The sequence below is a fragment of the Gorilla gorilla genome, chromosome 8 (assembly GCF_029281585.2).
Source record: "Gorilla gorilla gorilla isolate KB3781 chromosome 8, NHGRI_mGorGor1-v2.1_pri, whole genome shotgun sequence".
Classification (NCBI taxonomy): domain Eukaryota; kingdom Metazoa; phylum Chordata; class Mammalia; order Primates; family Hominidae; genus Gorilla; species Gorilla gorilla.
The window spans coordinates 115,070,042-115,093,853 of record NC_073232.2 but is presented as its reverse complement, the minus strand read 5'-3'; the positions used below and the strand labels follow the sequence as shown (position 1 = coordinate 115,093,853).

The following is a 23,812-nucleotide window of genomic DNA, read 5'->3' as shown; positions in this document are numbered from 1 at the left end:
CTCAGGAGGCTGAGGCAGGAGAATCACTTGAACCTGGGAGGTAGAGGCTGCATGAGCCAAGATCGCGCCACTGCACTCCAGCCTGGGCGGCAGAGTGAGACTGTGTCTCAAAAAAAAGCCATGTTTTAGCAACAGGGTATCTGACAAAACTTGTCTCTGCTTTCTCGGGATCTGATTTTAGCCTGTTTGTGGGACTTTCCAAAGTATTCCAAACATCAGGAACACACCCTGACAGAGAGAGGGGAGGACTCCTCAGAACAGAGTGTGGACCCAGCAGCACTGTCCAGCTGCCCTTGGCCCTGTGGTTTCTCTTTGGCTCAGGGCCCTATCCTCAATGACTGTGTGACAACCTCTCAGTCTCTGTGTGGAGAAAAGTGCTTGTGGTTTAGGATCTTGAGGTGCAATTTCCTGAAGACTGAGGAAGAAGAAGAGGGAACAAAGTGCAGCAAGAAAGAGCAGTAGCATTTTTGGAATCAATTTTTATTTGGGCTTCTCACAGTGGTTAGAGCCACTCTGTCTTCAGAACAATCACAGCACAGGAAATGCGTCACTGAGACTGCCCAGAAAAGTCTGACCAGCTGAATCTTATTGCTTAAAATACACATATTCACAATAACTGACAAAGGGTAACGTGCCTCACACAGGAATGTGTTCGCATTTGCAAATCTTCTGACTGGCTGTAGCACCAAACCCTCCACCAACCCCGACTCATTCACATGGAAAACCAGCCTCAGTCACATCTCCCTGGCCCCCTAATGATTCCTTCAGCTCCCTATTAAATCTCTCTCTGAGCAGGGCAGCATCCTGTAGCGGGGGCCAAACTGTGACCTGGGAACCAAGCCCAGCTCCGCAGGTTGCATTTCCGTCTTCTCGTGCCTTTAGGGTAGGACGCTGCAGTTAAGTCCCACAGTTAACACTTGCCCTGTTCCCCACTCTAACTGGGGAAAGGAACTTGAGAGGGTCAGAACTCATCCATTTGATCTGTTAACTGAAAAAGGATTCATTTTGGTAAAACTTGTTCGCCTTTGAGACACTTCAGTGAGTTATTTGGGATTCTTAAAAAATAAAAAAAAGGTGGAAGGAAAGGCATCTGAGGGGCTGTGACACACTCCGGCTACCTATGGCCACACGCCAGCTTGCTTGTGCCTGTTGGACTCACCAGAGGGAGGCAGGCCCTGCGGCTCCTCTAGAGCCTGCAAAGCCTCCTCCTGGCAATTCTGGGCAGGGCCGATGTCTGGGCCACAGCTAGTCCAAGCCTGTCATTGAAGACCCAATCAAGCTTCTGTCTGAAATTCCACCTTCTTCTGTCCCAAGTGGTTGTGGACACCCCCGGGGGCTGGTACTGAGGACCAGCAGCAGCCGAGGGAGGCAGACAGGCTCAGAGCACGCTTCCATTTATAGGGAACAGAACGCAGGCCTCCGAGTGTCCACGGAGCAATGTGCAAATCGCAGTGATGAGTAGAGTAAAACCTCTACTTCGAGCACAGTATCTCTGGCAAACACAGGGGACTGCAGTCGACAATGCTGCGGAGTACACCCGAGTACACAGTCAGACATTTGTTCGGTAAACAGTAAATGCGTAAGATCAATGACCTTGAGAGGCCTGTCTGTGCTCCAGACGTGTGGTTCACGTGGGGAGAATGGCTGCCACTCAAAGTATCTTCACAGGAAAACAGGGCTTGAGGCTCACACACAACAGACAGACACACACGGCTCACCCAAAAAGTCACTGTGTACGGACTTAACTTTGTTCAACATGGATTTTGGTTTTGTGGAATCTAAATGCAGACACTCGTTTACCTCACACCCTTGGATTTGTCTGTTTTTGGACATATATATATATATACTTTTTTTGTTTCTTTCTTTCTTCCATAACATCAATGCTTCGTCTGAATATCATCATCGTTCAAGAGCTGGGGGAAGAAAGACTCTTCATATGCACAGGGCCGGGTGGGGAATGTTTGTTTTGGCTGTTTGCTGCCTCCATTCAGATTTTCCTATCACAGTTCAGCTGGTGACCTGAAGCCGAGCAACAGGCACAAGGGTCCCCAGGGCCTTCCGGATGGCTGCTTTCACCTCCTGCCTGGGCCACCGAGTCTCTACACAGAAAAACGAGTCACCCGACTCAAAAGGGGTGGGGGTAGAGGCAGGGACAAGGCATGAAAACCACAGATAACCAAGGTATTTCTTCCAAGTGGTCAGTTTAAAACAAACAACCGCCACCAAAAAAAAAAAAAAAACAAAAAAAAAAACCCACAAAAAATATTTATTCAGAATCAAAGACAAAATACTGTGTGAGAGCCAGGCTACAGGGGCCCTTTCTCTGGGGCCATCGCTTCCTCAGTCCGCTGTCTGTTTCCTCATACGGAACAGTGAGACGTGAAGGCCCGCAGGGCGTGTGCTTGCGATGCAGGCTGACACGGGTCACCTGTGAACACAGACCAAAGGGCAGAGAGGCAGAGAGCTGCACCGCTATCCACTGCTGAGGCTTAGGGCCTCCTGCTCACAGAGGTTCCAAGACAGCCTCCACCCCAGCCTTCACACGAGACATCTTCTGGCTCAACGGCAGGCAGGCTCTTTGAAGGCCAACTTGGGAAAGAGCCACAAACGTCATTTTCCAGAAGAGAATTCTTGCCTGCCCACCGGTGAAGTTCTTGTTTTCAGCTGTCTTTTGCTGTTTGTTTTTAGAGAAAAAAACAAACAAACAAAGAAAAGGCAGTATAACCTTTCACACCAGAACCAGCCTGCGGCCAGCCAGAGCCTGCGGGGAAGAGGCCCCTCAAGGACGCATGGGGTGCATAGATCTTGTCACCTGGAATTTGACAGATCAACAAGCCCCTACCAACCTATCATACAACGGCCCAGTAGCTCTCATCCTCCCACAGGATTAGCTCAATGCTGGCTTGGCAGACACTGGCAGCCCAGTGACAAGCCCTGGGCCTCTGTGGGTTTCCTTCTTCATCCAGGGCCAAGATGGGCTGCCTCTTCTGGACTGAGACACAGCAACGTTCTCTTAAACTAGAATCAGAGCACAAACCTATTCCATCACCAAGAATCATGTCAGGGCACAGTCCCAGCCTCCTTCCCTGGGGGCTTTTAAAACACATCTCTCTGACCCAAACAGGTAGGTGAGATTTGACTTTAAAGAAAGGAGATGGAGTTAGGGTATGAGGAATGAGTCACAGAACCAACTTAGCCCTCCACAACACTGTGACCTCGTGGAGGAAGAGGCATCCACACCCCGAACTGTACCTGGAGATGGAGGAAAATGCAGGAGAGGAGAAGGAAAACAAACAAAAAGGAACCAAGTGGCTGTACTCTGAAAGTCTTTGAAAGTCACTTAATGCTTCTCTCGTGGTTCTCCCCTACCCTGGTTGCTTTGCCAAGTTGCTGGGTGCTGGCAGGACCTGCTCTAGCTGGGGGAGCTGCTGCTCTGGGAGTTGGGAGAGTCCTGCTCGTTGATGGTGTTCAGCAGCAGGCATGCAGGCGGCCGTGGCAGGTGCGGGTGCCCAGGCTCTCGAGCCTGCTCCTCAGAGGGCTGACAGAGGCCTTCCTCCTCGTCACCAGGGGGCCGCACATGGCAGCTGTCGCAGAAGTCCAGGGGCCCATCCAGAGCATCATCGATGAGTGTGTTGAACTCTTTGAGGTCATCGTCATGGTGGCCCCGGTTGCACACACACACTTCAATGCCCGAGTCACCTGTGAAGCGGCGATGTCTCCCAGGCGTCTTCTCTTTGCTGTCGGGTGCGCCGTGTTCAGAGCTGTCATCTTTCAGCAGCTCCTCCCTACATTCTGCGTCTTTGTCCAGGAAGGCCCCCGGGTCCAGCTCCCCCAGGCCAGCCCCAGAGCCACTGGGCTCCATCCCCGGGGCTTTGGTGGCTGCTCGGTCAACTGGTAGGTCAGAGGGCTCAGGGTCAGCGATGCTTGGGGGTCTTGTGCTGCTTCTGCTGGGCCCAGACAAGGGGCTGCTCTGTGCCCCCTGGGATCCCCTGGTGGGATCGACGCCCGGGGGACTGCCACCTGCAGGGCCACACTGTGGAGGCAGCAGCTGCTGCTGCTGTAGCTGGAAGGCACTGTATGGTGGGGGAGGAGTTGGAGGTCGGTTCACCACTTCCTCATAAGGAGGTAGTAAATAGTTTGGCAAAAACCCTAAAATGGGGAGGTAGGAAGGAGAAATTACTGCACTGGTCATTGTTCTAGGGCAGACTGCAAAGCTCCCACTGAACATTTGCATTGTCTCTTCCCACCCCAGAGCACTCAACAAGTGATGGCTACAGCTCTTGGTTGTGAGCAGAGGAGAGACAGCTGCGAGCAATTCTGCAGAGAGAGAGGGGCAGTTTGGGAAGGGCCTAACCTAGCTTCTTGAAATCTGAGAGCCCCTAAAGCTGCTTCGTAGGCAAGGACTTCACGCCTGTTGGGAGTTAAGGCAGAGAATTAGGCAAACGTGGCAGATGGCCAAAAAATAACTTCTGCCTGGAATGGACCCATTTCCACATGCACGCAAGTCTCATGTTCTTGCTTAGAGTGTGTCCTTCATCCAAGTCCCACAGGCCTTAGGGCCAGGGTCCCTAACTTCAGACTTCTTAACTACTTTTCTTCCTCCTAACCTTCCAAATGCACTATGTAGGGTCTTTTGCGAGGGGGTTAGAAATCTCTGTTGTCTCTAGTGTGGCTGGAGGGGTCTGGAAACACAAACCAAGCTTCACCTTGACTCAGATCAGGAGCAGATGGGTGACCGGCAAAGGGTAAGGGGCCTCTGCCATCCCAGGCTTATTAAAAACATGCTAGGTGAGTTATCTTTTGAATGTGCTGAATGCCTTATGACACAGATAATTTAATTATAATATAACATTACTAACATTTATTGAGCACTTACTATATGCCAGGCACTGTGCTAAGCACTTAACCCCTCTAGATGTGGAACTGAAATAATGGTGGGCTGTCACAGTGGCTTACGCCTGTAATCTCAGCACTGTGGGAAGCCGAGGCGGGCAGATCACTTGAGCTCAGGAGTTTGAGAACAGCCTGACCAACATGGTAAAACCCCATCTCTACTAAAAATACAAAAATTAGCTAGGTGTGATGGCATGGTCTTGTAGTCCCAGCTACTTGGGAAGCTCAGGCACAAGAATCACTTGAACCCCAGAGGAGGAGGTTGCAGTGAGCCAAGATCACGCCACTGCAGTCAAGCCTGGGTGACAGAGCGAGATTCTGTCTTAAAAAGAAAAAAAGAAACAATTGTAAAGAAACAATTGTGAAAGTTTATTTTGTAGAATACACTGTAGACTGGCTTTGGAAAACTGGCACAGCTGGGCCTCCACTGACCATATGAGAGGTCACATGTAAGGAGCCCCAGGGAAGTCCGGGAAGTGCTCTTCAGAGAGTCACCAAGTTTCTTGGTGCTCAGAAGTCCCAATGCCACCCCCCCACCCACCCCTTTCATGGCAGCCTCTGTTCAGTCATATCACACAGAAATAAGCAAAATGGGAGGAATTCAGGCCAATGAACCTCAAGTCTCAATTCACTCACGTTATAACTGACTCCTGACCTCAAATAATCTGCCCGCCTCGGCCTCCCAAAGTGCTGAGCCACCGAGCCTGGTGTGAGCCACCGAGCCCGGCCCACAATTGTTTCAATTCCACATCTAGAAGGACTAGGTGCTTAGCACAGTACCTGGCACATAGTAAGTGCTCAATAAATGTTAATAATTATTGTTCTATTATCTGACTATCTGCCATTAAAGAGAGAGAGAGAGATGGAGGAATGAAGGGAGGGAGGGAAGAAGGAAGGGAAAGAAAGGAAGGGTAAGAAAGAGAAAGGAAAAGAAAGAGGAAGGGGAAGGGAGGGAAAGGAAAAGAGGGGAGGGAAGGGGAGGGCAGGGGCACGGTAGCTCACGCCTGTAATCCCAGCACTATGGGAGGCCGAGACGAGCGGATCACTTGAGGTCAGGAGTTTGAGGCCAGCCTGACCAACATGGAGAAACCCTGTCTCTACTAAAAACACAAAAATTAGCTGGGTGTGGTGGTGCATGCCTGTAATCCCAGCTACTTTGGAGGCTGAGGGGGGAGAATCGCTTGAACCTGGAAAGCAGAGGTTGCAGTGAGCCAAGATTGCGCCACTGCACTCCAGCCTGGGCAACAAGAGAGAAACTCCATCTCAAAAAAAAAAAAAAAAAAAAAAAAAAGAAATAGAGAGAGAGAGAGGGAGGGAGGGAGGATGGATGGAAGGAAGGAAGGAAGGAAGGAAGGAAGGAAGGAAAAGAAGGGAGGGAGGGAGGGATGGAAAGGCAGGCAGGCAAGGAAAGAAAGAAAGAAAGAAAGAGGGAGGGAGGAAGGAAGGGAGGGAGGGAGGGAGGAAGTTAGGTAGGTAGGTAGGTACGCAGGTGCTAAAGAAGCAGAGATCCAGCCAGAACCCAGCCACTATGAGCTTTGGAATGGCCCAGTGGCTTCAGGGAACTGCAACCCTAGCACCTGCTCCTCTGTGCTGAAGGAGTGTCCCCTTGTTCCTGTACTTTCAAGACCTTGCTCTACGGAGGGGCAGGGAGAGGACAAACCCCCTATGCCTACAGGGGCCTGGCCACCAATATTCAGTGTGAGCCCTGGGTCTGTGCACCTGAGCTCCTGAGGGTGGGTATGGGGGCTTGGGTGTACGTACTGAAATAAAATGGCAGCGCTGAGTAATTGTGGGCTTCTCGGTAAGCGATCAGGTTGATTTCATGTTGCCGCTGCTGGGCCTGAAGGCGGTGCTTGGCTCGGCGGTGGTGGCAAACACAGCAGCAGCTCAGGATGATGATGATGGTCCACACCAGCCAGAACCCTGGGGGGTGGGCAAGGCAAGACAGAGAGGCACACAGTGAGTACCAGCCAGAGGGGCAGCTTGCGGAACAGGGAGGTCCCTGGACGGTGCCCACGTGGTTGAAGCTGGCATGGCTGGGCCTCACCCAGTTAATTTACATTGAAGCCGTGTGATCAATTTTCATAAATGCTTGTGCCAGAGTGAAAGACACATGGGATAGAAGTGGGCAGGAATGTAAGAATGATGACAACAGGCCGGGCGTGGTGGCTCATGCCTGTAATCCCAGGCCAAGATGGGTGGATCACTTGAGGTCGGGAGTTCGAGACCAGCCTGGCCAACATGGTGAAACCCCATCTCTACTAAAAATACAAAAATCAGCCAGGTATGGTGGCAGGCGCCTGTAATCCCAGCTACTCAGGAGGCTGAGGCACGAGAACCACTTGAAACCAGGAGACAGAGGTTGTAGTGAGCCAAGACTGCGCCACTGCACTCCAGCCTGGGCGACAGAGCAAGACTCTGTCTCAAAAAAAAGAATGGCTGGGTGCAGTGGCTCATGCCTGCAATCCCAGCACTTTGGGAGGCCGAGGCGTGCAGATCACCTGAGGTCAGGAGTTCAAGACCAGCCTGGCCAACTTGGTGAAACCCTGTCTCTACTAAAAATACAAAAATTAGCCAGGCGTGATGGCATGCACCTATAATCCCAGCTACTCAGGAGGCTGAGGCAGGAGAATTGCTTGAACCCAGGAGGTGGAGGCTGCAGTGAGCCGAGATTGCACCATTGCACTCCAGCCTGGGTGAGCAAGACACCATCACAAAACAAAACAAAACAGAATGATGACAGCAAAGCAGGTCTCTCACTCCAGGACGCCTCCAGCACCTTGGGGGAAGGCACAAGTGCCAAGGCATCTCTCCAGCACCACTGATGGGTGCCCCCTGTATTATAGGTTTTGTGAGCATTAAATATGCAAACCTTCTGGGATGGTCTCCTCCTCCTCTCTTAAGAGATTTCTGAGAAAATGCTTCACTTTCTTAGTGCCCATCTCCCCTCCCCGCCAACTCAGAAGATCAGCACTTGCAAGGGGCCTCAGAGGGGCCCCCTGACAAAAGAAGTCTTAGGATTCTCCTGATAGCATCAAAAAAATCAGGTGCTTTTCTCTATCATGTATGCCTCTGTAATACAAGAATCACTAAAGTTAGAGGTGGAAAAATTCTAATTGCCTCAGGTCCATCTCCTCCCTAGAGAGTGTAAATGATTTCCTCTGCTCTCGACATAATCCTAATCGGGTACAATTCCATCTCCCACTGCCACAATCAACTCTCCCTCCCTTTGGCCTGCCCTTGCAGTAGATGCATGGCCATTAGCAGCCGCTTCTTCCTCCCTGCTCCAGGGAAGGGTGGCGGAACAGAGGCCAAGCCCCACAGCGCTTTATTTCCCTCTGTGCTGTCTCTGGGATCATACTCAGAGAATCTCAGCAAACCCCAATATAAGACCTCCTCTCCAATTTTTAAATGTGTGGCACAAAAGGCTTTAAAATTTTTTTTTTAATTAATGAGGAATTTTGCTTTTCACATAACATACATACACATATACGCATGAGGGGGAAAGAACTGAAAGGAAAACAAAAATAATGACATCTTTAAATGACAGAATAAGAAATTTAAATTTTCTTCTTTTGATTATTTTCTTTCAAATTATAAAACTAGAAACAAATTAATTTTCTTTTTTTCTGAGACAGGGTCTTGCTCTGTCACCCAGGATGGAGTACAGTGGTGCGATCACAGCTCAACCGAAGTCTCAACCTTCTGGGCGCAAGCTGTCCTCCCACCTCCACCTTCTGAGTAGCTGGGACTACAAGCACATGCCACCATGCCTGGCTTTCTCACTGTGTAGCCCAGGCTGGTCTTGAACCCTGGGCTCAAGAGATCCTCACGTCTCAGCCTCCCAAAGTGGTAGGATTACAGGTGTGAGCCACCGCGCCAGGCCAAAACAAATTAAATTTTAAAAATATCTATGACTAATTTTACTTTGGCTAGCTTTTTTTTTTAATCAATAATTTCTGGGTAGGTTTTTAAATTCCTCTAGGAATATGGCTATACAATGAAATAATATGAATCATTAAAAAATTACTCACATAATATTATTTTTGACATACAAAGAGTTTCTGATATTAAATGAAAAAAAGCAGATGACAAAATAAAATATGATCCTAACTTTTGCTTAAAAAAAGTACGTATGGCTGGGCGCAGGGGCTCACACCCTGTAATCCCAGCACTTTGGGAGGCCAAGGTGGGCGGATCACGACATCAAGAGATCGAGACCATCCTGGCCAACATGGTGAAACCCCATCTCTACTAAAAATAAATACAAAAATTAGCTAGGCATGGTGGCACACACCTATAGTCCCAGCTACTTGGGAGGCTGAGAATCGCTTGAACCCAGGAGGGGAGGTTGCAGTGAGCTGAGATCACGCCACTGCACTCCAGCCTGGCAACAGAGTGAGATTCAGTCTTAAAAAAAAAAGTATATATGGACAGAAAAAGGAGGGGTATGGTCAGGAAGCTCTAACCATGGGGTAACTCTGGATGACAGACAGTACCTGCTCCTTTGTTCTTTGCTTACCTCTATTTCCTAATTTTTCTAAGATGGACATGTACTTCTCTGTAGTAAAAAGAATATTTTTTTCTCAACTAAAAATGTATCAAAGGAATAATTTTAAGATGAGTTGTTACTAAATGAGAATAGATAATATTGTTTGTTCTCTATTCTTGAAAAACTTCCATTGTTTTCCATTCCAAATGCTATGTGTATTTTTTATCATCTGCTTTGTAATTATAAATTTGTGTTTAAAATTTTAAAAGTAGTTCCACATGTATCTCTTGTCAGAATGAGTTAAATCAAGTTAACCTTGTTTAAAAAAAGAAAAAAATGCCTCCCTCCCCCACAAAACAGACTTGTAAAAATGAATAAATCCTTGATGTTTTTCACCCTTATTTGTATATACACAATTTTCCAAAAGATCCCTTGGCATTTAGGGTGTGGCATCTGGCGACAGCTCTTTCTCTGTCCCCCTGGGATGCCCCCATTGACTCTCCTCACAAAGCTGCCCTCCACCAAGTGGGGCAGGACAGTGACATGCCCCCCAGCCCCGGCAGGCTGGCAGTACCATTCCACGGCACTTAATTGCTTTCAGTAGGTATCTCTGTTCAACCAAAGCTTCATGCTGCAGCCTTGCAGCAAGAGAATAGACAGAGGATTTTTTTCCCTGTTACCCATCAGCAGACAGGAAAATCCATTCCTAACCAGAGACCATAAAGTGAACTTATCAGTCTCCTTTCTGGTCATTTCCAGTTCACTAGTCAAACTTGCTTAACTTACGTTTCTTTCTTTATGAATGCTGGCTGACTTAAGAGTAGACACTGGCAGAGGAACCCTCGGAGAAGGGTGGAGAGGCTGGAAAGGAGTTATGGAGGTGAAACTGGCTACAGATGCAGTTTGATAACATCTCCTAGGGTTGTTGGGGTGGACACTCTGCTTAAGAACCTGGCTGCATGTGTATTTCGGAGTCAAGCCTAAATTATTCTGGGCTGACAACCATTTTGTATTACCTATACTTCTCTTACTTTCTCAGTGTAATCTCACAGTCCATTATACTTCTGTGTTACTTTATAACTTTTTTTTTTTTTACTTTATTGTTATTTATTTATTTTTTGAGACAGGGTCTCATTCTGTCGCTTAGGCTGGAGTGGCAAGGGAACGCAGCTCACTGCAACCTCCGCCTCCCAGGCTCACGGGATTCTTGTGCCTCAGCCTCCTGAGCAGCTGCAACTACAGGTGCGTGCCACTACACCCATCTAATTGTTTTTTTTTTTTTTTTTTTTGTAATTTTAGTAGAGACAGGGTTTCACCATGTTGGCCAGGCTGGTCTCAAAATCCTGAGCTCAAGGGATCCGCCCGCCTCAGCCTCCCAAAGTGCTGGGATTACAGGTGTGAGCCACCGTGCCAGGCCAATTTTTTTTCACTTATTTTTAAGAGACAAGGTCTCACTGTCACCCAGGGTAGAGTGCAGTGGTGTGAATGCAGCTCACTGCAGCCTTGATCTCCTGGGCTCAGGTGATCCTCCTGCTCTGGCCTCCTGAGTAGCTGGGACTACGGGCATGCACCACCACACCCCGCTAATTTTGTTGTTGTTGTTGTTGAGATGAGGTCTCACAAGGTTGCCCAGGCTGGTCTCAAACAAACTCCGGCCTCAAGCAATCCCTCTGCCTCAGCCTCCCAAAGTGCTGGGATTACAGGTGTGAAATACCAGAGATGGCCAAACTTTAAAATTTTAAAAGTACATTCTCCCATTAGGTAATCAGCATCTGCTTGGCGCAGTGGCTCACAACTAAAATCCTAGCTACTTGGGGGGCTGAGATGAGAGGATTGCTTCTTGTGAGGTCAGCCTGGGTAACACAGCGAGATCCCATCTCTAAAAAAAAAAAAACATAGCCAGCATCTAACTCTACTAGTTTTTTACCTGGCCACCAGTCATTTTTTCAATAGTTCTCTACCTAAAGGTAAACCAACTTCTAACTTTTATACTGCAATATATATGATCTATTTCATAGCTTTTACAATTTTTTTAAAAATTTAATTAAAATAAATTTTTGAGACAGGTATTACTCTGTCACCCAGGCTGGAGTACAGTAGACACCAGAACTCACTACAGCCTCCAACTCCTGGGCTCAAGGAGCCCACTTTAGCCTCTCTAGTAGCTAGGACTACAGGTGCACACCACACCTGGCTAATTTTTAAATTTTTTGTAGATATAGGGGGGTGGTCTCACTTTGTTGCCCAGGCTGGTCTCAAACTCCTGGCTTCAAGTAATCCTCCCACCTTGGCTCCCAAAGTGCTAGGATTACAGGTATGAGCCACCACACCTGGCCAACATGGTTGTTTTTGTTTTGTTTTGTTTTCCCCGTTTTAAAGAAAATCGCATGCATTGGTTTTCATGTTTGCCAAGTATTTCTGCTTCTTCTCCTTCTAGGCATGTGGGTAGGCTTGAACTTCCTGACCCCCTTGTGACTGGGTGAGGCTTTGGGACTAAGTCTAACTAATGAATCGAGATTGGATGTGATATATGTCACTTAGAGGCCAAAATGTGTCTTGCTAATATGAGACCCTCCAGTAGTCTTCCTTCCGTTTTGGCAACTGGCAACATCCCAGATGGTGATTTCACATCAGTCTGGGTCTCAGAGGATGGTGAAGTGGAAACAAAACTCTCATCCAACCTTCGATGGACATACAGTGTGAGTGAGGAATAAACCTGCTGTTTTTAGGTCACTAGGATTTTGGACTTGCTTGTTCCTGTGGCACAACTTAGCCTATCCTGACTACTGCAGTGTGATTACAAGTTTTTCTTGGGGAGAGAATTTAAAGTGTTCATCAGATTTTTAAAGGAATCCTTGATCCAGAAAAAGGCTAGATTCACTGAACCAGAAGTATAATTTAAAAAAAAAAAAAGGGCTTTTTTTTTTTTTTTTTTGAGACAGGGTCTCGCTCTGTCACCCAGGCTGGAGTGCAGTGGTGTGATCTCGGCTCACTGCAACCTCCGCCTCTCGGGTTCAAACGATTCTCCTGCCTCAGCCTCCCAAGTAGCTGGAACTACAGGCATGCACCACCACACCCAGCTAATTTTGTATTTTTAGTGGAGATGGCATTTCACCATGTTGGCCAGGCTGGTCTCGAACTCCTGACCTCAAGTGATCCACCCACCTCAGCCTCCCAAAGTGCTGGGATTACAGGTGTGAGTCACCACACCTGGCCAACTTAGGAAAAATTTTAATCTTTTAGCTAGATTTCAAAGCCAAGGAAGAAAGTTCATTTTTACATTGTTTACTTTTTTTTATGGAGTGCTTCACAAATTTGCCTGCTATCCTTGGCCGGGGCCACACTAATCTCAGTATCATTCCAATTTTAGTATAGGTGCTGCTGAAGTAAGCACAAAGAAGAAAAGTTTAAAAAAAGGAAAACCTGGCTGGGCGCGGTGGCTCAAGGCTGGAATCCCGGCACTTTGGGAGGACAAGGCGGGCGAATCACGAGGAGACCATCCTAGCTAACACAGTGAAACCTCGTCTCCACTAAAAATACAAAAAATTAGCTGGGCGTAGTGGCAGGCGCCTATAGTCCCAGCCACTCGGGAGGCTGAGGCAGGAGAATGGCGTGAACCTGGGAAGCGGAGCTTGCAGTGAGCCAAGATAGCGCCACTGCACTCCAGCCTGGGCAACAGACAGAGCAAGACCCTGCCTCCAAAAAAAAAAAAAAAAGGAAAACCCAACAAAAGACACACCAGAGACAGAAATATGACCCTCCTTTCCCCGACAAACACACACCTACCAAGAGACTACATTCCTCAAAGACAAGTTTGAAAATTGTGAGTTCACTGTGGGGTGCATTTGTCATGCTAAGCAAAATGGAAAACATGTTTTTAAAAACAATCACAGTCCAGTGTAGGAACTGAGTCATGTGCCCCATGACTACACTACAAACCCCAAGAGTTCACTACAAACTTAGGAAAACACCACTCTTCAACTGGCAGGAAATTCCCCATTAGGAGGCTCAAGTATACTGTAAGTGAGCTCTCCTCCCATCCTGCAGGACGGTGGGTGACTGGCTCCCCTGGCCCTTCCTTGCCCTCAGCAAGAGCTCCTGCCACTGCCACAGTAGAAAAGGCCTGAATTTGGGAAATGAAGATGTCAGAGACTCGCAACTTCTTCTGAAAGCCCAGCCAACTTTCCTACAAGCATGACTGCAGACGCGGAAGAGAAAAGGCAGATGGCCTGGGTTCAAAGCCCAGCTTAAAAACACATATTCTAGCTTTGTGACCTTGGTCATTTTGGTTTTACTTCCCTCATCTGTAAAACGGGGAGAATGAAGGTCTCTAACTTATCTGGTCACTGTGAGGACTAAATGAGTTAATATATGTAGTATACGCAGAACTATGCCTGATGTATGGTAAGTTCTTAGTATGTTTATTGTTGTTGTTACACCCTTAACCATAGATGGGAAGGGTTTCCTTTAAAATTTCCTTTCAATTTCCCTTTTAACCCCCAAAAAGTATTCCATAAAGAAACAAAGGGCCCAGTGTGGTGGCTCATGCCTGTAATCCCAGCACTTTGGGAGGCTGAGGCAGGTGGATCACTTGAGGTCAGAATTTGGAGACCAGCCTGGCCAACATGGTGAAACCCCATCTCTACTAAAAATACAAAAATTAGCTGGGCATGCTGGCGCACATCTGTAATTCCAGCTATTTGGGAGGCTGAGGTGGGAGAATCGCTTGGACCTGGGAAGCGAGATCATGCCACTGCACTTCAGCCTGGGCGAGGGAATGAGACGCTGTCTCAAAAAAGAAAAGGAAAAAAGAAACACAGGTTAGGAACAAGTCCACAGTCTGCTTTTAGGTTCTGTTCTTGGCACTGGAAATTCAGTCAACTCCTATTTACTGAGCTCTTGCTAACAATGGGTATCTTAAGACAAACTAAAAACAAACAAAAAAAAAAACAGCAGGTAAAAAACGAAGCTTGGGCAACATGGCAAAACCTTATCTCTACAAAAAAATACAAAAATTAGATGGGCATGGTGGCACACACTCATAGTCCCAGCTACTTAAGTGGCTGAGGCAGGAGGATCCCTTGAGTCCAGGAGGTTAAGGCTGCAGTGACCAAAGATCATGCCACTACACTCCAGCCTGGGTGATAGAGTGAAACCTTGTCTCACACACACAAAAAGAGGAAGGAAGGAAGGAAGGAAGGAAGGAAGGAAGGAAGGAAGGAAGGGGAAGGTGGAAGGAGGAGGGGGAAGGGGGAAAGGGAAAGGCTGGGGGAAGGGTAGGGGAGGGTGGGGGAAGGGTAGGGGAGGGTGGGGGAAGGGGAGGGGAGGGTGGAGGAAGGGGAGGGGAGGGTGGGGGGAAGGGTGGGGAGGTGGGGGAGGGGTGGCAGGGTGGGGGAAGGGTGGGGGTGGGGGAAAGGGTAGGGAAGGGTGGGAGGGAGGGGGGAGGAAGAGTGGGGAGGGAGGGGAGAGGAAGAGTGGAGAGGGAGGGGAGAGAGGAGGAGGGAGATGGGAGGGAGGGAAAGGAAAGAGAGAGAGAAAGAAAAAAAGAGAGAGAATAAAAAATGAAAAACGAGTTGGGCAGCATTGACAGGATTTGCTAATAGCCTGTTTCGTGTCACTTCAGGGAAATTCCACCGTCCAGAAACATACCCCTCTCCCTCCTAAAGCCCAAACCAGGGGAAATTGATGCCTGGGTGAAATTCTCCCAAATGATCTCAAGGGCAGAAATTCCCAACTTTGATCTCTCCCTGGAAAATGTAGCTTGCTGAGTGGAGAGAGCCCCGGGATGAGAACTGGGAGGAGTGGCTTTGGGGTTTGGGCCAATGCACATCCTATCCCCTCCCTGCTGGATTACCTTCTGAAGGTAAGAATTCTGTCTCTCCAATTTCCAGCCCAGAGGAGGTCACAGCATCAACCAGGAACTTGTTACAATTGCACATTCTCAGGTTTTTAAATTCTCAGTTTTGAATCAAAAGCTCTGGGAATAGGGCCCAGAAGTGTGTGTTTTCGGTAGCCCTTCAGGAAATTCTGATGCCCGCTAAAGTTCAAGAGCACTGGAATAAGGGTTTGCTGAATGAATAACTGATGGAATGATGAATTAAAGTACAGGTGCCGTAAAAATGCATGGAGATAATACTAACAACGATAGGTCCTTAATAGCCTCAACTACTGCCCCTATTAAACAGGATCTGCCGTTCTCAACACATGCAGGCCCAATAACTGGTTTAGGTTATGAAACATTGAAAAGACCTGTGGGAAAGGTTGCCGGCCAGAGCTCAGGTCTACGTGTGCTTGTGTGTCTGTGTAAACCGTGTGTGTGTGTATTAAGTATGTGTGTGAGAATTGAGAATTTTCCTCAGCACACAGGAAAATGCAGTTTAGTAGAGGTAAAGGGTGGGTAGAAATGGCATTTTTTCCCGGAGGCCTTTCCTGTAGGCAACTATAATTAAGGAGTTGCCCTGTCTGATGAAAACTCTGCCAAAGGATTTCCTGGCTGAGGAATTTTCTTTCCAAAGGAAGGTGGGAAGGAAATCAGCCCAAAGCCCGTGACTTTCACACTTCAGGCAAAGTTGAGAGGCAGTTAGAGGGAACAGGGTTGAAAGCAACAAAAAGTGCCGTTTTGATAAGAACTTCAGGTGTTTGTTCTAACATCAACCTCCCTCCCATACACACCAGGCAGAAGCCATGACCTCAATAAAGAGGGAGGTCGGAGGACTTCCTGAGAGGGGCGTTTTGCTTTTATGTCTCCCATGCCTCCAGAACATGGAAAACACATGCCAGCTCATTTAACGGGGCACCTTTTCTCTCCGTCTAGACACTGCTCTCTGCTGGGCCTCCTCCTTTCCTAAATGCCCATAGCTAGAGAGACACTTAGCCGTTCATGCAGCTCTTTCTCTGACTTTCTTTAAGCCCTTGGGGTGAGGCACCTGCTTTCCCAGACTACCTCCTTGCCCTCTGGGTCTCCCTGTCCCCACCACTCCACCCCCCTGCCCTGGCTTTGGTGACCCAATTCAGGTGGCTCCTGAGTCGGCTCTGCCAAAAGCCCAGGAGGCTCTGTCAATCTGAGACGGGGCCATGAGCAACTTTGTTCCTTTTCACAACTGATGCCGCCTGGCCAGGACCCAGAAAAACAAACTGCAGCTCTGTGGCTTTTTGGCAGCCCAGCTTCGACTTTTGTTTTAACAAAGGGTGGGAAGGAGAATTTGAACCCTGTGGTTATCTGCATTTTAAAACATTTAAACAGAGTCTGTCTACCTGCTTGGCACTGTGTGTCCTCTAGTAAGTTTCTCAGCCCCACCCCTTCTAAAATAGCAACAATGACTGTGCCCTCCTTCACCGCTGCTTATATATCTGCAGGTCTGGTGGGGACATCTTGAGCCCTGTGCTCTCCTGCACTGGACTGCTCCTGGAATTCCTCAGAAAGGCAGATGAGCCCGTCCTCAGTCCTCAAAAGGGAAAGGCGAGGGTGAGGGAGAGGTCTTGTTTGGAGGAACCACTCCTGTTGGCTACAAATACAACTGCATTTCAGATGGACAGACCTCCCAGCCAAGAGTCTAATTTCCTTTCTGGACCAAACAATAGTCCTTCTGGCTGCTTTCTTGCCATATCACTGACACAGGGGTTGATGGGGGGATGAGAAAGGGGAAAAGCGCAGATAGGATGGTGGGGGCAAGGTCATGGTTTGACAAACCCGAAGTCTGTTTCCAAATGGAGGCAGTGATGAGGGCTTAGAATCATCTGGGGAAACCGCCTGCAGTCTCCTTTCTCAAGAGACAATTGTAAGAACGACTGCAATGTGGGTCACCTGGGGCCTCACTGTCCTAAGCACCACCTCCCCCACACCCTCTCATTCTTTGTCCAGCATCCTACACTGTCTCGTCTGAGTTCCAGGAAGGTCAGAGTACAAAGATGTCAGTTGAAGCAACCTTGGGTCACTCCCTGAAGACCCTAACACCATCACCACTGTCGTGCAACTTGAAGAAGCAAGTGGTTCTGGCTTCAGTCAAACCAGTGGCAAGACAAAGATGGTTTCCACATGGCATTTTTTTTTTTTTTTTTTTTTTAGATGGAGCCTCGCTCTGTTGCCCAGGCTGGAGTGCAGTGGCACAACCTTGTCTCACTGCAACCTCTGCCTCCCGGGTTCAAGTGATTCTCCTGCCTCAGCCTCCTGAGTAGCTGGGACTACAGGCACACACCACCATGCCCAGATAACTTTTGTATTTTTAGTAGAGAGGGGGTTTCACCATGTTAGCCAGGCTGGTATTGAACTCTTGGGCTCAAGTGATCCACATGCTTTGGCCTCCCAGGGTGCTGGGATTATAAGTGTGAGCTACTGTGCCCAGCCTCCACATGGCATTTAGCTGACAGTGAAAGGTTAGGTACACTGGAGAATCCTCCAGGAGCTTCCATGTGAGAACTGGGTAAGAAATAAAAGGAGCTGAGCCTCAAGACTCCCTTTCTCCAGAAGGTCCTCTATAGGCAGGGACCTAGGGAAAGACTGTTCCTTTCCGAAGGACCCTCAGAAACAGAGGCACTCCATGAGGTTCTATGGGAAATTCTGGAAGCCCCTGTGGTCCTTACAAGAAAATGGCATAGTGACCATCTAGAGTGGCCTGGCATTCATAGTAGCTTGGCTTGCAACCTCTCTCTGCAAAAACAGCAAGCCAGCCAGGTGCGGTGGCTCACGCCTCTAATCCCAGCACTTTGGGAAGCTGAGGCGGGCAAATCACGAGGTCAACAGATCGAGACCATCCTGGCCAATACGGTGAAACCCCATCTCTCCTAAAAATACAAAAATTAGTTGGGCATGGTGGCGCGCACCTGTAGTACCAGCTACTCAGGAGGCTGAGGCAGGAGAATCAGTTGAACTCGGGAGGCAGAGGCTGCAATGAGCTGAGGTTGCGCCACTGCACTCCAGCCTGGTGACAGAGCGAGACTCTGTCAAAAAAAAAAAGAAAGGCAAACCTGGGCTTCTGGGAGGGCCCAAGGAAGCATCTAAGTTGTTGTCAGCTGCTCAGCACACAATGGAGAGGGCAGCCAGGAGAACCTCAGGCAAGAGCTTCTGCAGCAGACCTGGCTAAGACCATATTCTCCAGTCTTCAGCTTACAAAGTCCAAAGAGCACCAGAACTCTCTTCCTCTACAAAGGAAGCACTTCTGGAACCCATAAACAGATTCCACTCACCAACACTGTCCCCAAGAGAATCCGAAAAGGGCTAATGCCCAGAGTTTCCCACTAAGCAGAGGCAGCAACTGGGACCCTGGGATACTGAGAGGCACCCGAGCAAGGACTTACACCAGAGTTCATAGTAGTAGTTGCAGCACTGAGACTGTCCACAGCAGTGTCCTGTGTCACAGATGTAGCTTTGATTGTTGGTACCCACACAGGCTTCCTTATCCTAAAAAATTAAAAGAGCATGTTAGCATATTAAATGACAGCTTTTGAACACTTTCCTTCTCATCATTGTCCTCCTGGTTGTCTATTCACCAGCCCCCATAACAGTTTGTATCAATGTTTATTCCATTAAGAAAAACAACTTTGGCCAGGCGCGGTGGCTCACACCTGTATTGCCAGCACTTTGGGAGGCCGAGGCAGGCAGATCGCGAGGTCAGGAGTTCAAGACCAGCCTGACCAACATGATGAAATCCCGTCTCTACTAAAAATATAAAAATTAGCCAGGCGTGGTGGTGCGCGCCTGTAATCCCAGCTACTCAGGAGGTTGAGGCAGGAGAATCGCTTGAACAAGAGAGGCAGAGATTGCAGTGAGCCAAGATCACACCACTGCACTCCAGCCTGGGCGACAGAGCGAGACTCTGTCTCAAAAATAAAAAATAAAAAAGACAAACAAAAAAACTTTAAAAGATTTACACAACAACAACAGAGTTTAGGGGAAAAAATATGGTTTATTAAAGAGGAGAGGAGATTCAGGACACAAAAGCAATTGGCAGAGTGAAGTTTTCCTCGGACAGGACAGGCAAGGGCTGCCTCACTTTAGGTCCAAGTAGAAACATTTCATGTTCCGGTGCTAACCTCAGCTGGTAGGAGGGTGATGATTCCCTGGTAATTAGCAGTACATTTTAAATAAAACTGGCTTTTCTGTGAAACTTCCTGGAATAATTAAAGCGGTATGTATTCTAGGATTAGCATCTGCTCAGTTATTCCATTCTCCTTTTTAAAACACTTTCTCTCCAAGGTTAATTCACAGTGTGATCCTAAAGAGGGCAACAACAAAAAAAATCTACAACTGAAATTCTTTACTTTTCAATAAAGGGCCGAACTGCTCAGATAACCCAGTCTAATTTTAATCTGCTAGATCATTTTTGCTTATTGAAAAAGAATTCTGACTGGATCCAGGATTCATACTGTCCCTTGTCAGGGACACTCACATAAAGGGCACTACTGAGTGGCCATCTAGCAGTCTGCCAAATTCTGTCCACAGCACTGGTGGATGAGGATGGAGGGGAACTTTAAAAAAAAGTTTCACATGTAAGATATAAAATACCTCCCAGACCAACGTTAACCTCAGCCCAAAATGTACTTGGGGCCACTATGCAGATGACGAAACCTGTAAGGCATCTGCTATATGTGGCCTTCAACATTTCTTCATTTTAAACAATAACACAGTCACTTACTGGACGCTGTCTTTGTGCCAAGCATTGTGTTGGGTTCAAGGGATACAAAGATGAATAAGACATTGTCCTTATCCCCAAGAAGCTCAGAGTTAAGAAGGAAAAAAGCCCTGCTCAGCAAATAAACTAAAGCCACAGTATTTGCGGCGACTCAGGCTGGCCCTGCCCACAGTGCACATCCGGCAGACGGCTGCCAGTGGAAACTGAAGTCACATGGTCGGCTCCTCCTCTCTGGGCCATGCTTTACTACACTGTCTACTTGGCCAAGGGTATACACCAGGCACTCCAGTGACTGTCTACAGGGCTAGAGGCTGGGCAGAAACAGGACTGGCACCTGAAGCCACACGGAGAGGACAAGAGAAAGCACAGGGCTGAAAACCAGTTCCCCGGCTTAGTGCACGTTTCCACCATAAATCTTTAGGTGTTTCTTGGTCTTAAAAACTTTACATTCTGATATGAGAGTTTAGAAAGAAGGAAACGAGAAATTTATAAACCCTGACAATGAGGCCCTCACAACATTGCACGCAGAGTTCCTTCTATGTGCTCCTTCCCCCGCCGCCCCACCACCACCCTCCCACGTCCACCATAAGCAAAATGAGACTGGCTATCAAGTTGGATTTCTCATACAATCTACTTAATCCTGTACTAAAAGTGAAAAACAGAATGATTTCTACTGGCCATGTATGCCATTCACACCATCATAGTTGAAAAACCATTAAGTTGAACCATCGCAAGTTGTGGACCATCTAAATATGTTGCCCCTGTACTTCTTCCTCCTTCCGTTTTCACCATCCCATGCCCACCACAAGCAAAATGAGACACTGGCTATCTAGTCAACTTCTCCTCTGAAGCCTGGTGCATGTGGAAAAAACAGATCTATGCTTGCTACTTTGGCCAGAACACACACTCTTTGACTTCAGAGCAAAACATGCCTTTCATAAAAACATCAGAAAGTTTCTCCCCAGTTTACCAGGCCCTGCGAATGCCATTCTTCCGGCACTGGCTTGAAAGAGCACAGTTCAAAGTGTCCACATAGTTTCTAAAAGAGGCAGTGGTGCCTACACTTGGCACAAGAAAGAATCCAATGACACTTCTGTCTCAGGAAAATTCACCAGAGGCAGCCCAGGCTCGGAACACACGGCTGTCAACTGGTCCTAAGTGAGACATAGAGTGGAATGCATTTGAAATCTAAACAAGTGGCATCCTCATGACCTACTGCTGTCAGTCAGCTTTTCTCTCGGATCTTCTGTGCACCGAGGCAGGGGGCCTGGAATAAACAAGACCTCACTCTGCTTCACCGTTCTGCCTCCGCTTTCCCAGGGAGAGCAGAACAGTGGAAGCATCATTTAATCCAGTGTTCCTCAAACAGTTTTTAACACAGTACGGAAGTTTCTCGGCTTACAATGGGGTTATGTTCTGGTAAACCCATCATAAATTGAAAATATCGTCAGTCAAAAATGCATTTAACACAGTTAATCTCCTGAACAGCATAGCTTAGCCTAGCTTACCTTAAACTGCTCAGAACTTACATCAGCCTATGGTTTGGTAAAATCCTCTAACACAAATTATTTTACAATAAAGTATTGAATATCTCGTCATCTACTTAATACTGTATTAAAAATGAAAAACAAATGATTTCTACTGGCTGCATGTATCAATTGCACCACCATAAAGTTGAAAAATCACTAAGTTGAACCATCACAAGTTGTGGCCATCTATATATCTAGTCCCCTGTGGTCCTTCTCCCTCCTCTAAATACAGAGTCCCTGAGCTGCCTGGGATAGTCTTGGTTACGGGAACTGTCATTTTCTGCTGCAGCGGTACGAAAGAAGGTGGACCTCTAGCAAGGAAGAGGTGAAGGAGGATTCAGGAGATAGTGAGATATGAGTGCCAAAGTGAGTTCCTTCAGAGAGACATGCTGGTGTCAGTCAATAGTGGTATGGAAAACCCAGGAGCCTTGGGTTTGGCCCCAGCTCTCCCCGCACCCCCCTACTTTTTTCTTTTTCACTCAGAGTCTAACTGTCGCCCAGGCTGGAGTAGAGTGGCCTGATCACGGCTAACTGCAGCCTCGACCTCCAGGCTCAACTGATCCTCCTGCCTCAGCCTCCTGAGTAGCTGGGACTACAGGTGCACGCCACCACACCTGGCTAATTTTTGTAGACCCCAGCTCTATCACTACACAGAAATGAACTTTAGGCAAGTTACTCAATGGCCCTAGGTCTGGTTAAGATCACCCGTAATGTCTCCTTACATTTTCTTTTGTGGGGGTGGGGAGGACGGAGTCTCACTCTGTTGCCCAAGCTGGTATGCAGTGGCGTGATTTTGACTCACTGCAACCTCCACCTCCCGGGTTCAAATGATTCTCCTGCCTCAGCCTCCCGAGTAGCTGGGATTACAGGCGTGAGCCACCACGCCCAGCCGTCTCCTTCAACTTTAAGGTTTTATTATCCTCCCCATCCCCTTTCCACCCTGACATAACAGCCTCAAGCCAATGCAAGATATCATGAAATCTATGTCTCCTCTCATGCAAATCCACAGCAAAGAACAGTGGTGTGGAAATGCTGCCTGGTGCTCTTCCAACCCTCCTTATATGAGGAGCCTAATTGTTGCACACCTAGGACTCAAACACCTCCCGGTGGCTTAAGATCTACACAAAGCCTAAGTAGTTAAGAGTTCATTGGGGCCAGGTGTGATGGGTCACGCCTATAATTTCAGCACTTTGGGAGGCCCAGGTGGGCAGATTACTGGAGCCCAGGAGTTTGAGACCAGCCTGGACAACATGGCAAAACCCCATCTCAACCAAAAAAAAATAATAAAATTAGCTGGGTGTGATGTTGCACACCTGTAGTCCCAGCTACTTGGAAGGCTGAGGTGGGAGGACTGCTTGAGCCCAGAAGGTTGAGGCTGCAGCAAGCCATGATTGCACCACGGCACGCTAGCCTGGGTGACAGAGCCAGACCCTGTCTCAAAAAAAAAAAAAAAAAAGAGTGAGCTGGATCTGGGTTCAAAGCCCAGCTTTTACAGTAGGGCTATTAACTGTGTGACCTTGGGCTAATTAAATTCTCTGGGCTCCTACTATCAGCATTATTCTGTGAGCCACTATTGCTGAGCATGAAAGACCATCCAAAAAGCACTTTGCCTTCACTCAGAATTGTTTCAGAACAGCCAAGTTCTCTGTGGCAATGTGGGCTGCTCCAGACACATGAAGAAGAAAAGAAAAAGGAACTGGAAAGAATGCAATGGAAAGGTCAAATATGAAAAATTCTCAGCACCCTTTATGATTATCCTATGCTTTTACTATTTACGTACTTATTGGAGACAAGGTCTTGCTCTGTTGTCCAGGCTGGAGTACAGTGGCACGACTGTAGCTCACTACAGCCTCAAACTCCTGGGCTCATGTGATCCTTCTGCCTCAGCCTCCCGAGTAGCTAGGACTACAGCCATGTGCCATCATATCTGGCTTTTTTATTTTTACTTTTTTGGTAGAGACAGGGTCTCACTATGTTGCTCAGGCAGATCTCGAACTCCTGGCCTTAAGCAATCGTCCCATTTTGGCCTCCCAAAGTGCTGGGATTACAGGCATGAGCCACCACACCTAGCTTATGCTTTTCTTCCAAGCATCTTCAAAGCACATTACACATTATTATATTGTTTAGGCCATCCTCATGGAACTTACAGTCTAATGAAAGTTGGTAAAATAATTACGCAGATAAAACTGCGACTACAATAAATGTTGGGAAGGAAAAGTGCAGATTAGGTGACAGTGAGTAAAAGATAAGACCCAGGAACTGGTCAAGAA

General features: G+C 47.8%; 1 protein-coding gene and 1 non-coding gene across 3 annotated transcripts in view; both read right to left on the bottom strand.

Annotated features, from left to right (window-relative positions):
* Positions 1–464: 464 nt before the first annotated feature.
* The window catches only part of WBP1L (WW domain binding protein 1 like), a 77,140-nt gene continuing 53,792 nt past the window's right edge, over positions 465–23,812 (bottom strand). For both annotated transcript variants that reach the window (XM_004050027.5, XM_004050028.5), the window contains exons 2-4: positions 18,680–18,782; positions 6,655–6,816; positions 465–4,149 (exon numbers count right to left, since the gene is read on the bottom strand). In XM_004050027.5, coding sequence (XP_004050075.3) covers positions 3,413–4,149; positions 6,655–6,816; positions 18,680–18,782 — 1,002 coding nt within the window. In that variant the 3' untranslated portion in view covers positions 465–3,412. The remainder of the gene's footprint in view (positions 4,150–6,654; positions 6,817–18,679; positions 18,783–23,812) is intronic.
* On the bottom strand, positions 12,677–12,779 carry LOC115936103 (U6 spliceosomal RNA). Its single transcript, XR_004071685.1, has one exon. It is a non-coding gene; the product is annotated as a U6 spliceosomal RNA (small nuclear RNA).